Genomic DNA, 17,666 nt, shown 5'->3' on the forward strand with positions numbered 1-17,666 from the left:
TACAATCTGCCCATTACAATGGAGCTCCGCACCCGCCACATCTCCTACAATCTGCCCATTACAATGGAGCTCCGCACCCGCCACATCTCCTACAATCTGCCCATTACAATGGAGCTCCGCACCCGCCACACCTCCTACAATCTGCCCATTACAATGGAGCTCCGCACCCGCCACATCTCCTACAATCTGCCCATTACAATGGAGCTCCGCACCCGCCACATCTCCTACAATCTGACCATTACAATGGAGCTCCGCACCCGCCACATCTCCTACAATCTGCCCATTACAATGGAGCTCCGCACCCGCCACATCTCCTACAATCTGTCCATTACAATGGAGCTCCGCTCCTGCCACATCTCCTACAATCTGCCCATTACAATGGAGCTCCGCACCCGCCACATCTTGTACAATCTGCCCATTCATTACAATGGTTTCTCTGCTGTGTGAACTCTCTGATGTTTAAAAAGACCAGATTTCTGAGTAAAACATCTCCCACACACTGCACAGGAATACGGCTTCTCCCCGGTGTGAATTCTCAAATGTTCCACAAGATTTGATTTCCGCATGAACAATTTCCCGCAGTGTGAACACGTATTCTGATTCTGCCTCCTGTGAGTTCTCAGATGTTCCCCTAGAGATGACTTCTCGACAAAGCATTTCCCACACTCTGTACACGGATACGGCTTCTCTTCCGTGTGAATTTTCATATGTTCCATAAGAGCAGATTTCTTAGTAAAACGTCTCCCACAGTCTGAACATGAATATGGCTTCTCTCCCGTGTGAGTTCTCAAATGTTTAACAAGTCCTGATTTCTGGGTAAAGCACTTCCCACATACTGAACATGAAAATGGCTTCTCTCCTGTGTGAATTCTCTGATGTTTTATAAGATGTGATCTCGCAGTAAAACATTTGCCACATTCTGAACATGGAAACGGCTTCTCACCTGTGTGAATTCTCAGATGTTCTACGAGATGTGATTTCACGGTAAAACACTTTGCACATTCGGAACATGAGAATGGCTTCTCCCCCGTGTGAATTCTCTCATGTTCAAGAAGATGCGCTTTCCTATTAAAAGATTTATTACATTCAGAGCATGAAAATAATTTACCCAGACGGCGTCCGATTCTGCCGATCTGTGACTTATTATCTTCTGCTTCATAAAAGGAAGCTAAAAGGAAATGTCCTTGAGATTCTGTCATCCCGTCTTCACCTGGGGAAAAGGAATGAAGATTGCCAAGTAAAGTTGTTTTTTAATATATATTTTCTAACCTTACCTTCTAAGGGTAACATTTTTTTCCTTTCATAGTTACATCAGGACTTGTTAGTTTGCAGGATGAGCTGCGTTTTTCAATGGCACCATTTTGGTCTGTCTATGTATATATTCCACCTTATTGAGTAAAGGGATCCTATCACTCAGACATAATTTTTTCTAGGTACCACGTCGGAATAGCTTTAAGAAAGGCTATTCATCTCCTACCTTTCGTCATCTTCTCCGCACTGCTGTTCACCTACAATCCCGGTTTTTCTCAGTATGCAAATTAGCTCTCTTGCAGCACTGGGGGTGAGCCCCAGCGCTCAAACAGCACGGGGGGCATCCCCAATGCTGATAGAGAACTCTCTCCAGCGCTGCCTCCATCTTCATCAACAGCGTCCTCTTCAGCCTCTTCTTCCGGCGGTGGCTTGTAACCTCTAGGCCTCGGGCAGAGCAGACTGCGCATGCCCATAGGCCACAAGAAAATGACCGCTTACAATACTGTGCAAGCGGCCATTTTCTCATGGCCTGTGGGCATGCACAGTCTGCTCTGCCCAAGGCCTAGAAGTTACAAGCCACCGCCAGAAGAGGAAGAGGACTCTCCTGACAAAGGAAGAGGTGGCGCTGGAGAGAGTTCTCTCGCAGCATTGGGGATGCCCCAGTGCTGTTTGAGCACTGGATTCCGACCCCGGTGCTGCGAGAGAGCTAATTTGCATACCGAGAAAAAACGGGATTGTAGGGGAACAGCGGCGCGGAGAAGACGACGAAAGGTAGGAGATGAATAGCCTTTCTTAAAGCTATTCCGACGTCGTACCTAGAAAAAAATTGTGTCTGAGTGATAGGATCCCTTTCACTGTTTTTTGGGAAAAATTTTTTTAAAAATTCCACTTGTCTTTTTTTTCACAGTGTGTATAAATAACATTAGCTTTATTCTTTGGGTCGAGATGATTTTGATGAGATACATTTCTATAGTATTTCTAATTTTTTCACCCTTATCTTACAAGAGCAATACTTTTTAAATCAGGGCTTGTTATTTTGCAGGATGAGCTGTATTTTCAATGGCACCATTCACGTGTCTATATACTCTACCAATTAACATTTACTAACAGTTTGTGGGAAGTTGTGTAAAAATATGACTTTTTTTTTTACCTTGCGCTATAAACGACACATAACTTTACTTCTTAGGTTAATCTGATTATGTTGATAACAAATTCCATGGCAGATCTAATGATCTTCTGCTTTTGTACAATAAATATACTTAAAATACTGTTTTGTTTTTGTGTGCGCATATCCTGAGAGACATTTTTAATTTTTGCATCCACAGAGCTGTGTCGGGGCTTGTTTTTTTGCTGGATGAACTATATTTTCCAATGGGGCGCATGTGACATTTTTATCACCTTATTTTATCATTTTATTAGGTGAGATCAGCAAAAATAAATAAATAAATAAACAATTCTGGTATTTTTATTGTATTATTATTATTATTTTTATGCTGTACACTGTTATAAATGACGTTAGCCTTATTTTGCAGGTCAGTGCAGTCTCCGCTAGTGTTTATGTATTACTATATAAGAAGCATAACATAAGAGAGCCTTTGGGGCTTGTTATTTGCAGGACTACCTGCATTTTCTATTGGAACAAAACAAGTAATATTTCCTAACCACAAAATATACATCTTATCATCTGCCAAATAATAATGAGTTATAAAGGACTCTTACCAATCACTGATACTGATATGGGTTCTTCAAGTCCACTCATCATCCCACCAAAACTTTCCTACAAGGATCCGTGTATAAGACATAAGAAAGACGAGAAAGGAGTTTATCATAGATACTGGTAACAGACATCAAAAACCCTACGAGGTAAGAACCAAAAAGTGACACCAAGACCGGATCAACCAACAACCACATACGCCGACATAGACCACTGTTCTCACTACCACCTGTCCATCGCAGCATTTACAGTAAAGCAGCCTGACAGAGACTGAACCTCTTGTTCTCTAGCCTGAGGGTCTTTGTTTTCGTTGTTCATGGTGAAACCTAAAAGGCTGAAAGGACGCTTTATTAAAGACAGGCATCTAGTAGAGCGTTGGACGTCCTTCAGTCTTCAGAACCACAGTAATTCCTTCACTCCGGGGTGACGAGTCTAATGTCCATGTAGGGGCCGCCAATCATGAAGGGTCTGGGGTCTCAGATAAAGAAACCATTCTGTGCATTTGTATCATTCTGGAAGTAAAGATGCAGATGATCGGCAGCAGATTGGTCTGTGTATATAGGGACGTGCGTCTGATAATGGGACACAATGGCGCCTGCTGCGGTAATATTGGCTTTAGAAGCAGCTGACTGACATTGTGCTGATATTTATACACAAGGAACCAAATTCCTGCCAAAGCTGGTGGAAACTTAACACAACGTAGAGACAAACAGAAACCATCTGTAGCCAGAACCTGCCACAGCAAACAAGAGGAGCACATAAAGCATGGAACTTCTTCTGGGCAAGGTTAGTAGAAGACATCATCTACCTGATAATCCAATGGGTCATTTTCTTTTTTCTCTGGACAGTCCTGGGGATATGGAGGACGGGGACATCTCTGTGGTGGGTTTATAGGACTGGATCCATCTATAGGAAATATACACAGGGACTGAATACATTGTCACCGACACAAGATGTACGACAGACCATCCACTGACACAAGACGTACGACAGACCATCCACTGACACAAGGTGTACGACAGACCATCCACTGACACAAGACGTACGACAGACCATCCACTGACACAAGATGTACGACAGACCATCCACTGACACAAGACGTACGACAGACCATCCACTGACACAAGACGTACGACAGACCATCCACCGACACAAGACGTACGACAGACCATCCACTGACACAAGACGTACGACAGACCATCCACCGACACAAGATGTACGACAGACCATCCACCGACACAAGATGTACGACAGACCATCCACCGACACAAGATGTACGACAGACCATCCACCGACACAAGATGTACGACAGGCCATCCACTGACACAAGATGTACGACAGACCATCCACCGACACAAGATGTACGACAGGCCATCCACTGACACAAGGTGTACGACAGACCATCCACCGACACAAGATGTACGACAGACCATCCACTGACACAAGATGTACGACAGACCATCCACCGACACAAGACGTACGACAGGCCATCCACTGACACAAGATGTACGACAGGCTCTTACCATCTACTGACACTGATGTGGCTTCTTCTAGTCCATAAGTCATTTCTCCAAAAATTTCCTGGAATGATCCACATTAAGGACATGAGAGAAAAAAGAAACTTTATTTTATAATACACAAAGGCAAAAAAATTACCATTCCTGTTGATGTTTCCTCATATCGGAGGTTCTCCGGGCCTCACTGGTGTCACTTTTGATGCTCCACTTTGTACTTTCTCAAACCTGGAGCCCATAAGTGACTTCCATATTCAGTGAGATTATATCTCTAACGTATGATTCCTATACATGACAGTATTGTGTTAGCTTTGAAGCAGCTGACTGGCATTGTGCTGGTAGTTTATGATTTACACCAAGAACTTTACATTTATCGACATAAAATCTGTATTTGTAGCCACGACCTACCACAGCCATCAAGAAGATGACATGGACCATATAGTGCACCACAACTGGAGAGGAGCAGAAGAAGGTGACATTACATCAATGTATAGAAGATTAGCAAAACTCTCAGTGTCACCTACCTGATGGTCCAGGGGGATATTCTCCATTTTTATTGGACACTCCTGGTGATACGGAGGACGGAGACATCTCTCTGGTGAATTCTCCATACTGGATCCATCTATAGGGAATATACACAGTGACTGAATACATTGTCTATATGTGATGAGCAGGTGATGGGGGAATCTCGGGGACCTCATACCTGGTCTCCTCTATCAGGAAGGTCTCCTCTTACCCGGCGGTGATGTGAGGGGCTGCTGATCCTCCATCATGGCCTCCTTGTACAGATCCTTGTGTCCTTCTAAATACTCCCACTCCTCCATGGAGAAATAGACAGTGACGTCCTGACACCTTATAGGAACCTGACAACACAATGACACAGTCATCCCCAGAGCCCTCCTTGGAGTTCTTGTAGAAGGTCCCACCATTCCCAGCAGCGCTCACCTCTCCGCTCAGCAGCTCAGTGATCCTGCTGGTAAGTTCTAGGATCTTCTGCTCATGTCTCAGTGAATGTGGTGGAGACTCGGTGATGGGGCTCGGGGTCCTGCTCCATCCTCCTGATACACGGGGTGTCACACACTCACCACACGACTTCTTCACTACTGTGTAATCCTGTGTATGGTGAGACACTACAGGTCACTACAGAGAGTCTAAGAATCCTTCACCTGTCCAGTCATTCACCTGCTTTATTCCTAGAGAGAAGAGCCATGTCCTGGGAGACTCTCACCTCTCCAGTGATCCAGTAGATCATCTCCAGGGCGAGGTCTAGTATCCTGGCCGCCATGTGGCTTCTCTCCATCTCCATCCTCGGTGGCTCATTGAGAAGAAGGACCATCGTCGTCTGAAGAAAACTTAAGTTCCGTACCTAAGGAACATGAGAGAAACCAGGGAGAGCTGAGTCCAAGACACATCAGGAGGAACATCTTACATGGAGTACAGTCCATAATACTTACAGAGGTGACTTGACCATTGAGGTGTCACTAGATGATCACTAAGCCACTACCTTTCAAAAGCATCTGTGAACTGATGACTTGTATGTCAGCCATCATGTGCATGGTCCTACACAGTGGTCACCACAATCTCAATCCTAACCTCAGGTGGCCAGATGAATGATCTGATGAGCCAGGTTATCTTTTATGTTGTATAGATGGCCAAGTAAGTGGCCTACCTGGAAAAAGATGTCACCACGATGTACTGCTGGAAGAAGACAAGACGTGGAGGAGGTGTGAGGCCCTGGGCAGTGTCCTGCTGGGAAACCTTGGTCCCTGGTCTTCATGTGGAGGTCACATCTCTCAGAACGATACGCCCTGTCGCGGTATAAATAATTGTTCATGAATGGTTGGAGGAACAGGAGAAAGAGTTGACCTAATTCCAAATTCCAAGGTCTCAACCCAAGTGTCACAACCCCAAAGAATTGGAGTTTTGCTTTTTAAACCAGTATTTACTCCTTGGTAAAGCGACTTTACGTCTGAGCGGAGTCGCTGCCTCCTTTTCTGTCAGAAATTGCTGGATGAGAAAATCCTACAAGCCCGGATTCATCAACCGGCAACGTCAGTAACAAATGTAAGAAAATGGCGCCCGACGGATCCCACTATGGGCAGAGTCTCCCTTGGGATCTGATCATGTCCATCATTTCTGAGATCCATTGCTCTACTCTTTTCTGTTCTTCATGGCAGCCATAAATGGTATAGTCCAAAAATGGCAGCAGGTCTGAGATGACCTCGGCATTGTATACACGGCAAAAACAACAATACAAGTGCACAACAACTACAAGATGACAAAGGGTTAATGCAGCACTATAACTCTCAGCGGAGCCGCTCGAAACACGGCGGATAATCCTTCAGAAATTCATCAATCGCAAATGGACGCAAATCATAAAGAAGACCCCTCAATCCAGGCGTCATCCCGCTGCACACAACATATGACAACTGTGCATGTGCACACGACAACTCCGCATGTGCACACAACAACTCCGCATGTGCACACAACACACGACAACTGCGCATGTGCACACAACACACGACAACTGCGCATGTGCACACAACACACGACAACTGCGCATGTGCACACAACACACGACAACTCCGCATGTGCACACAACAACTGCGCATGTGCACACAACAACTGCGCATGTGCACACAACACACGACAACTGCGCATGTGCACACAACACACGACAACTGCGCATGTGCACACAACACACGACAACTCCGCATGTGCACACAACAACTCCGCATGTGCACACGACAACTGCGCATGTGCACACAACACACGACAACTGCGCATGTGCACACAACACACGACAACTGCGCATGTGCACACAACACACGACAACTGCGCATGTGCACACAACACACGACAACTGCGCATGTGCACACAACAACTCCGCATGTGCACACAACACACGACAACTGCGCATGTGCACACAACAACTCCGCATGTGCACACAACACACGACAACTCCGCATGTGCACACAACAACTCCGCATGTGCACACAACACACGACAACTCCGCATGTGCACACAACTCCGCATGTGCACACAACACACGACAACTCCGCATGTGCACACAACACACGACAACTCCGCATGTGCACACAACACACGACAACTGCGCATGTGCACACAACACACGACAACTGCGCATGTGCACACAACACACGACAACTGCACATGTGCACACGACAACTCCGCATGTGCACACAACACACGACAACTGCGCATGTGCACACAACAACTCCGCATGTGCACACGACAACTCCGCATGTGCACACGACAACTCCGCATGTGCACACAACAACTCCGCATGTGCACACAACACACGACAACTCCGCATGTGCACACAACAACTCCGCATGTGCACACGACAACTCCACGTGCACACAACAACTCCGCATGTGCACACAACACACGACAACTCCGCATGTGCACACAACACACGACAACTCCACATGCGCACACAATACACGACAACTCCGCATGTGCACACAACACATGACAACTCTGCATGTGCACACAACACACGACAACTGCACATGTGCACACGACAACTCCACATGCGCACACAACACACGACAACTCCGCATGTGCACACAACACACAGTAGTCAGCAGTCGTATACTAGTGCACGACCATTACACATACCTAGGAATGAATCCTCAGCCGCTGTGCTCACATGTATTCAGAGACCATCAACATCCTGTGTGTAGAGCCGGGCATGAGCAGTCACCATGTACACACCCCGGCACTGACACCCCCGCCACTGACAGCTGTGCCTGCCAATGAATGGAGGAGGCTGCTGCGGCCATCTTTAATAAGGGCACCTGATAGACAACTAATACAAAACCAGGGGAGGGGGAGAATTCAGCGCTGATGGAGAGCAGCTAGTTGGGTATTTGCGGCCATTCACATTGTTACCCCTGAAGTCTTCTAGTCCAGGACACTCAGGATTGTGCTCGGAGTAATCTACATGTGTGTACAGGTGCAAAGACCGGGGGAGGGGGTGTGATCAGTGACACTTATAGGGCAGAGGTTGGGGGCAGCTTTGTGGGGCGTCCTTTTTGTGTGATGCCCTACACCTTTATACACACACGGGCGAGGGAATTTACATGGGACTGTATGTTGGGTCCAATAATAAGAGGCGTGTAATCACATGGGACTGTACATTGCAAGGAGCTGATGAGAGGAGGATGGGATCTTATTTTCCATGGGACTGTATGTAGAAAAGAATTAATGGAAGGGAAAAAGTGTAGATAGGACTGTACAGTAATGTGCAAAAGTCTTAGGCAGGAATATGCTGACCAGTAAGAGTGCTTTCAGAAACGGAAGGGTTAATAGTTTATTTTTGTCAATAACCAAAATGAAGTGAATGAAGAAAAGAGAAATGTAAATCCCATCAATATTTGGGGTGACCTTTGCCCTTTGCCGTATTCTCGGTACTTGCAGACAGTATTTGGAGGTTATTCCCACCGCCATCTTGGAGAGCTAAGCCCAGATCTTCTGTGGATGTTGCTCCAATCCGTCCGTCTCTTCATGTCATCCCAGACAGACTGGATGATGTTGAGGTCAGGGCTATATCCTTGGATCCGTTTCGGGGGTAAATAGAATTTCTCGCTCCCCGCCCTCCAATATTCAGAACTGATTTGTTTTATCTTTCTCAGAGCCGCACGGGAGCAAATTGTACTTTGGAAAAAAATTTCAGGATGGGGTGTAATTAGAAAAAAATATGCAGTTCTGCAAAAACCAGGCCCTCGTGTGTCTGCGAATGAATATTAAAAAAGACATTTGTAAGGTGCGGAGTAAAGAATGAAAATGAGAAATGGCTGCAGCTAAAAAGGAGAAGAGTAACGCGAGTCTGCCGCCCAGGACAACGCGAGTCTGCTGCCCAGGACAATCCTACTAATATTAGAAATGGGAAAGTTTGTGGGTTTGGATGTTTGTTCCTCAATCACACCAAAACTGCCGCACAGATTTGCCTGAAATTTTACACATACATACATTGGCTCCCAGATTGAAACATAGGCTACTTACTATCCCCCTGCACGACCGGACTTCCCGACCGCTACCGATGCTTTGCTGGTCGGGCTACACTAAGGGACCTGAGATGATGTTATCCCAGGTCTTTGAGCCTGACAATGGTGTCTCGCACACACTAGGTGAGGAGCGCACATGCCGGCTTAGGTTGTGGGCGCGCGAGCAGTGTATCGCCTCGACCGCTTTGGTGAGTACAGTTGGGTCGGGTGCTGTCCAGCCTGTGCCATGGCTGGTGGTGCTGCGCAGCGCAGGCTGTGATGTAGCAGTGTGAAGACGCGATGTAGCGGGGAGGGGTGTTGAATCGGTGGGGGCCTTTGTTGCTGGGGGGGTGCTGGTGCACAGGGGTGGGGTGGGCGTGCTAGTGGGAGGGGTGGAGAGGAGAGGCATTGGAGCGGGAGGGCGTGCAGGGGGGGCGGGGGCAAGCGGTAAGTAGCGAGGCCGCGGGGGAAGGAGGGTGGCCGGGGGTGTAAGAGGTGCAGCGGATCATAACCAACAGGAATTCGCTACATAGAAGCGGCTCAATGCCACACCCAACCCGCAGACGAAGTCGTGGGCACACGCTAGCATATTATATATTATAGTAATAGCTCATTTATGGAGGTTTTTTTGTTCTTTTCTACTTAAAAAAATTCTAATTCCCATTGCCTTTGCACAGCTGTATTGTGGTCCCCATAACTCTCTATAGTTCTGTCTGCAGACATGTGGGGGCACTGTAGTTTTTATTGGTACTTACACTTTTTTTTTTTATATATATATATATTTTTAAAACTTTGTTGCTTAAATATCGCACCGTCTGCCATGTAATACACCAAGCCTGTAGGTGGACTCAGACCTAGAGTCAGAGATATATTCGGATACCCGACCTCTGCCATACATGATTGGTGGGTGACTCCGCTGGTCACCGGACCGAGATCCTTCACCAACTCCACTTCAGTAGTCGCCGCTCCACTGATTCCAGCGCAGTTGGATTTTTTTTTCTGTAGCCCCCACCGTTCCTGAGCAATCAATGCTGTTAGTTTCAGCACAATTTTACTTTGTAGTCAGGTGGGCGGTCCTTGTCTTTGTACTGCATCCTAGGACCGCCCACCTGACAGTAGAGGGAATATTTGTACTGAAACTAACAGAAACGATGGCTCAGGAACAGTCGGGGCTAGGAAAAAAATTCCAATTGTATTGGAATCAGTGGAGCGGCTCCTATTGAAGGATGAGTTGGTGAGGGGGTGACAGGTCCTCTTTAAATTAAAGGGGTTTTCCATGATAAAGGGTTCCCTGGTACCACAATGTGATCGCTGAAGTCAGGACTTGGCCGCAGCAGCCACTTGAAACTCTAAAAGTCTAACCTGGGCCATGTAAGAGGGAACAAGGGATGTCTTACCTGAGCGGCCCATCCCGGACCTCTAGGAACCTGAATTACAGATTTTACAATCCAATTTGACAAATGTTTTTGAAGTGGACATCAGAGGCCAAGATTAGGATTTTCATAACACTGCACAGCGCCCCCCTGTGCATCTTCCTGGAAGAACCTTTACTGTCCACACTGATATCACTTGCCCAGCCATTGTCCAGACTTTGGTTCCAGCCAACGCTGTTGGGCGTAGTAAGTACACAACACTTAGACAACATGGCGGCTCCTCTAATCACTGCCCAAGCTGCAGTATTTCTTACAGATGTTTTGGATTTTGTCCAGTCCATGGTTGTAGCTCGTACCGGAAAATGAAACTCCAACCTGAAACCTGCTCGGAACAGTTTTCCTTCAGTCTTTAAACACGTCATAACTCTTAGGGGCTGTTCACACTAAGGGATTTGGAAATTGATTCCATAGCCTCTCCAAATACCGAACCTCTGCACCTGTAGCGGGAGGCTAAAGCGCTTCTCTCTGCTGCAGGTTTGCTCACTGAGTAGCCTCCTATACAATAGAACTAATCCATGAGACCCCCGTGCCACGGAATCTGTGAAATCCACAGCAAGATCGAGCCGGACGCGTTTCTGTTCAGTATGAATATGTATCCTGAGCCCTGTGCACACGGCCGAGCGTGCCGCGGATGAGTCTGCAGCAGAATGCACTTGGGTGACACAACAGTGGCAGTGCCATCTAATGTCACCCTTACATTTATGTCTATGGGGGTCTCCGATTCATTCTGTTGACACAGATTAGGATGGAACCTGCTCTCTGATCATCTGTAGCACCGGAACAGATCAGAGCTCCTATAGACGTGATCCGGGTGTCATCCTGGTGCATTCTGCTACAAACCCATTGGAAGCGCGCTCGATCGTGTGCATGGGGGTTTAGTATATACTGTACATTGATCAAGGGGCTTTTCTATTTTTTAGCCCTCCCCTGTAACCTGCATTTAACTCTTTCCTAACATCCTCTGAGCTCCTCTGTTATACAGCTGAGACCCGGCGCTGATAATGACTCTGGTGTCTGCCAAAGCTGACCGAGGCGCCTTTTTGTGGCACCATTTTGTTGTGGATCACTGGCCCACAGAACGAGATATACCCCTGCCCAAAAAAGATGACTTATGCATCCCCGTACACAGAAATGTAAAAAAGTTACGGGTGTCAGAATATGGCGACTCAGACGTTTGGATTTTTGTAAGGGGTTAAATGTAAAAAAAATTCTATAAATTAGGTATAGCTGGAATCGCACCGCCCCACAGAATACAGGGGATGTCATTTTGGCTGCGCAGTGAATGCCGTAAACACAAAGCCCATAAGAATTTTGCAGAGACGCAGTTTTCCTCCAGTTCCACCCCATTCTGATTTCTTTTATCGCCTCTTATGGAACATTAATATTGAAAAATTGGTAAATTTAATTAAAAAAATGTAAAAAATTCTTTCAGCAGGAAAAGGTTAACTTTAATCCTCCAAGACAAACCCAACAACTGGTTCATTTCTGATAAGTTTTATACGCTTGTCGCCTGGTAAGAGGGTGGGGCTTAGTGAAAAAGGAGTGGCTTAAAGGAGTGTTCCAGTATTTTCATCTCCTGGGCCATCCCATGACAGCGGCTCCGGCCTTCTGATAACAGTTCCCCATTTATTAAAAAATGTTGACACTAAAATCAGTATCTTTTTGTAAAAAAAAAAAAATGTAATTAGATTTTTTTTTTTTAATAAAAGACATATCATGTACAATAACACATTGGAGGATTTCTCTTCAATGTTCATTATCGTTTAATAGGAGCAGAAACATTCCTGTGTGGCCAAAAACTGGTGAAACGATACAGAGATAGTCAAATCAGTCTGCAAGTGCAGTGGGGGCGGGGCCTGATCTGTCAGATTTGCCTACAGACAGACAGGGAATAACTTGCAGATCAGTGGGGGTCCGACCACTCGGACTGATCAGAAGAGAGGACTTTTGTCCCCCACTTTGAATGGAGCGATGGTCAGGCAATGTGAGCACTACTCATTTCAATGGGAGCACCAGAGGTCGCTGAAGGCTATACTTTGGCTATCTCTGGCACCCCTATTCAAATGAGGGGAACGGAGCACACCCTGCCCGACCACTGCTCCATTCAGAACGGGGGACAAAAGTCCCTTCTTCTCCTGATCAGTGGATGTCTGTGCAGTTGGACCCTTACTGATCGGCAAGTTGCCCACTATCCAACAGACGGGGGATAACTTGTTTCCTTTTTGATTTTTGCCCCTCCCCCCACTTGGGATAACTTGTTTCCATGGAAAAACTGCTTTATAATAAAATGGTTAGAGCTCCGCAACTGCCACATTTCACTAAACATTACGTCTGCTCTCTCAAATGTGTCTTCCGATGTGCCACTAGACACCAGTTCTGGCTATAACATTTCCCACATACTTCACATGAATATGGCTTCTCTCCTGTGTGAGTTCTCATATGTACCACAACATTTGATTTATGGTTAAAAGTTTTCCCACATATTTGGCATGAATGTGGCTTCTCTCCTGTGTGAATTCTCTTATGTTCGACAAGTGCCGAACTCCCACTAAAACACTTCCCACATATAGGACATGGAAATGGCTTCTCTCCTGTGTGAGTTCTCTGATGCATAACAAGACTGGAGATCACTGTAAAACATTTATCACATTCCGAACACGAAAACGGCTTCTCCCCTGTGTGAATTCTCTGATGTTTCACAAGAGCTGACTTCATACTAAAACATTTCCCGCATTCTGAGCATCCAAATGGCTTCTCTCCGGTGTGAATTTTTAGATGTTCCGCAAGACTTGATTTCTTAGTAAAACAGTTACCGCATTGTGGACATGAATATGGCTTCTCTCCTGTGTGAGTTCTCAGATGTTTAACCAGATCTGGTTTTAAAGGGAAACTTTTCCCACATTGTGAACATGAAAATGGTCGCTCCCCCGTGTGAAGTATCTCATGTTTACCAAGATCCGATTTTTGGGTAAAACTTTTCCCACATTGCGAACATGAATATGGCTTTTCTCCTGTGTGAAATTTCTGATGTCTAACAAGATGCGATTTCAGAGTAAAAGATTTTCCACATTGTGAACATGAAAATGGCCGCTCCCCTGTGTGAAATTTTTGATGTCTACTGAGGTCTGATTTTTGGATAAAACATTTGCCACATTGTGCACATGAGAATGGCCTCTCTCCTGTGTGAATTTTCTGATGTTCAACAAGAATATATTTCTTTGTAAAGGATTTTGCACATTCCGGACATGAAAACGGCCGCTCCTCCTTGTGACATGTCTTGTGTGTGGGAAGATTAGATTCATTTTGTATATTATTCTCCGATTCGGAATTTGCCAAGCCTTTACCCAAGCTGTGTACAGATCCATTTGCGTCGATCAGTGACTGACTGTCCTCTCCATCGTAAACAGAAGTTAGAAGGAAATGTCCATGACCGCCTCTCGCGTAGTCGTCACCTGGAGAAAGGGGGAACGTTTCCCCAAACAAAAGAATTTAAAAATTTCTAGGTAAAACCAAACCAACCATGAAACAAGCGAGACACGTATCAAAATAAAGTCAAGGAATAAAGAGAAGAGGTCCTCGTGGTTGGACGGTTTCTACATGTCTACGTGTCATGAAATGTCTACGTGTATCCAGGTTGTCCACTTTTGCACCTTATGCTTTGTCTTCTACATTTTGTAAAGAGAATATGAAGCAATTGTCCAGGATTCAAACCTGGTTGCCTTGGTTAAAAAAATCTACCAATGCCCCAAATAATATAGAATGAGAGAAGAGATGAGTTAGCCGGGAGTCGAAACCAAGTTTAACTGCTTGGAAGACGGCTATGCTCACCACTATACCACCGACAAAGAACAGAGAAGAGATGAGTTGGCTGGGAATCAAGCCGAGGTTAAATGCTTGGCGTCACCAATATACTACTGTGATTGTTCCATCAAACTCGTGAAATGTTTACACGCTCCTAGGTTGTCTACTTTTACATCGTATACTGAGTCTTCTACATTTCATAATGAAATAATGTTCAGGATTCAAATCTGTTTACCTTGGTTAAAAAAATCTACCAATGTCCAAATAAGACAGAATAAGAGAACAGATAAATTGGCCAGGACACAAGATGTACGACAGACCATCCACTGACACAAGACGTACGACAGACCATCCACTGACACAAGACGTACGACAGACCATCCACTGACACAAGACGTACGACAGACCATCCACTGACACAAGACGTACGACAGACCATCCACTGACACAAGACGTACGACAGACCATCCACCGACACAAGATGTACGACAGACCATCCACCGACACAAGACGTACGACAGACCATCCACTGACACAAGATGTACGACAGACCATCCACCGACACAAGACGTACGACAGACCATCCACCGACACAAGATGTACGACAGACCATCCACCGACACAAGATGTACAAGAGGCCATCCACTGACACAAGGTGTACGACAGACCATCCACTGACACAAGATGTACGACAGACCATCCACTGACACAAGACGTACGACAGGCTCTTACCATCTACTGACACTGATGTGGCTTCTTCTGGTCCATAAGTCATTTCTTCAAAAATTTCCTGGAATGATCCACATTCAGGACATGAGAGAAAAAAATAAACTTTAATTTATAATACACAAAGGCAAAAAAATTGCCATCCCTGTTGACGTTTCCTCATATCGGAGGTTCTCCGGGCCTCACTGGTGTCACTTTTGATGCTCCACTTTGTACTTTCTCAAACCTGGAGCCCATAAGTGACTTCCATATTCAGTGAGATTATATCTATAACGTATGATTCCTATACATGACAGTATTGTGTTAGCTTTAGAAGCCGCTGACTGGCATTGTGCTGTTAGTTTATGATTTACACCAAGAACTTTACATTTATCTACATAAAATCTGTATTTGTAGCCACGACCTACCACAGCCATCAAGAAGATGACATGGACCATATAGTGCACCACAACTGGAGAGGAGCAGAAGAAGGTGACTGTACATCAATGTATAGAAGATTAGCAAAACTCTCAGCGTCACCTACCTGATGGTCCAGGGGGATATTTTCTATTTTTATTGGACACTCCCGGTGATACGGAGGACGGAGACATCTCTCTGGTGAATTCTCCATACTGGATCCATCTATAGGGAATATACACAGTGACTGAATACATTGTCTATATGTGATGAGCAGGTGATGGGGGAATCTCGGGGACCTCATACCTGGTCTCCTCTATCAGGAAGGTCTCCTCTTACCCAGCGGTGATGTGAGGGGCTGCTGATCCTCCATCATGGCCTCCTTGTACAGATCCTTGTGTCCTTCTAAATACTCCCACTCCTCCATGGAGAAATAGACAGTGACGTCCTGACACCTTATAGGAACCTGACAACACAATGACACAGTCATCCCCAGAGCCCTCCTTGGTGTTCTTGTAGAAGGTCCCACCATTCCCAGCAGCGCTCACCTCTCCGCTCAGCAGCTCAGTGATCCTGCTGGTAAGTTCTAGGATCTTCTGCTCATGTCTCAGTGAATGTGGTGGAGACTCGGTGATGGGGCTCGGGGTCCTGCTCCATCCTCCTGACACACGGGGTGTCACACACTCACCAGACGACTTCTTCACTACTGTGTAATCCTGTGTATGGTGAGACACTACAGGTCACTACAGAGAGTCTAAGAATCCTTCACCTGTCCAGTCATTCACCTGCTTTATTCCTAGAGATAAGAGCCATGTCCTGGGAGACTCTCACCTCTCCAGTGATCCAGTAGATCATCTCCAGGGCGAGGTCTAGTATCCTGGCCGCCATGTGGCTTCTCTCCATCCTTGGTGGGTCCTTGATGGAAAGGACCATGGTCTTTCACATGAACTTGTGTACCTGAGAGAGTCCTGGACCTAAGGAAGGACACCAGGGAGGACTGTGTGTGATATCACATCTGGAGGAACATCTTACATGGGTTATCTCACTACTAATCTACTTTTCCATGCACTCTGTCTATAATAAATGGTTCCCCTGTGACCTCTCTTCTCCCTCCCGTGTCCTGGTCCCTCTTGCTGTGTAACTTCTTCCTTTCCTTACCACATTCACTCCTCCATGTGTCTAGTACTGAGCAGTACGGCAGCTACGCGATTAGCACTGTTACCTTCAGCGCTGAAGTTTGTCTAAAGACAATATTTGCACAAGAATGATATCGGCCTATAGTGAGCTGTGTGTGTCACCAGTGATATCAGTCTGTAGTGAGCTGTGTGTGTTACCAGTGGTATCAGTCTGTAGTGAGCTGTGTCACCAGTGGTATCAGTCTGTAGTGAGCTGTGTGTGTCAACAATGGTATCAGTCTGTAGTGAGCTGTGTGTCACCAGTGGTATCAGTCTGTAGTGAGCTGTGTGTGTCAACAATGGTATCAGTCTGTAGTGAGCTGTGTCACCAGTGATATATGTCTGTAGTGAGCTGTGTGTGTCACCAGTGGTATCAGTCTATAGTGAGCTGTGTGTGTCACCAGTGTTATCAGTCTGTAGTGAGCTGTATGTGTCACCATTGATATCAGTCTGTAGTGAGCTGTGTGTGTCACCAGTGGTATAAGTGTGTATTGAGCTGTGTGTGTCACCAGTGGTATCAGCCTGTAGTGAGCTGTGTGTGTCACCAGTGATATCAGTCTGTAGTGAGCTGTGTGTCACCAGTGATATCAGTCTGTAGTGAGCTGTGTGTGTCACCAGTGATATCAGCCTGTAGTGAGCTGTGT

General features: G+C 46.0%; 1 protein-coding gene across 1 annotated transcript in view; it reads right to left on the reverse strand.

The window, feature by feature from the left end:
• Window positions 1-413: 413 nt before the first annotated feature.
• Window positions 414-17,666, reverse strand: part of LOC142193536 (uncharacterized) — a 41,680-nt gene continuing 24,427 nt past the window's right edge. The window contains exons 7-17 of the mRNA XM_075262507.1: window positions 16,679-16,821; window positions 15,975-16,072; window positions 15,458-15,515; window positions 13,254-14,376; window positions 6,149-6,287; window positions 5,662-5,845; window positions 5,004-5,101; window positions 4,489-4,546; window positions 3,774-3,871; window positions 2,971-3,028; window positions 414-1,210 (exon numbers count right to left, since the gene is read on the reverse strand). Of these exons, the coding sequence (XP_075118608.1) occupies window positions 423-1,210; window positions 2,971-3,028; window positions 3,774-3,871; window positions 4,489-4,546; window positions 5,004-5,101; window positions 5,662-5,845; window positions 6,149-6,287; window positions 13,254-14,376; window positions 15,458-15,515; window positions 15,975-16,072; window positions 16,679-16,821 (2,845 nt within the window). The 3' untranslated portion in view covers window positions 414-422. The remainder of the gene's footprint in view (window positions 1,211-2,970; window positions 3,029-3,773; window positions 3,872-4,488; window positions 4,547-5,003; window positions 5,102-5,661; window positions 5,846-6,148; window positions 6,288-13,253; window positions 14,377-15,457; window positions 15,516-15,974; window positions 16,073-16,678; window positions 16,822-17,666) is intronic.

The sequence above is a fragment of the Leptodactylus fuscus genome, chromosome 2 (genome assembly GCF_031893055.1).
Source record: "Leptodactylus fuscus isolate aLepFus1 chromosome 2, aLepFus1.hap2, whole genome shotgun sequence".
NCBI lineage: Eukaryota > Metazoa > Chordata > Amphibia > Anura > Leptodactylidae > Leptodactylus > Leptodactylus fuscus.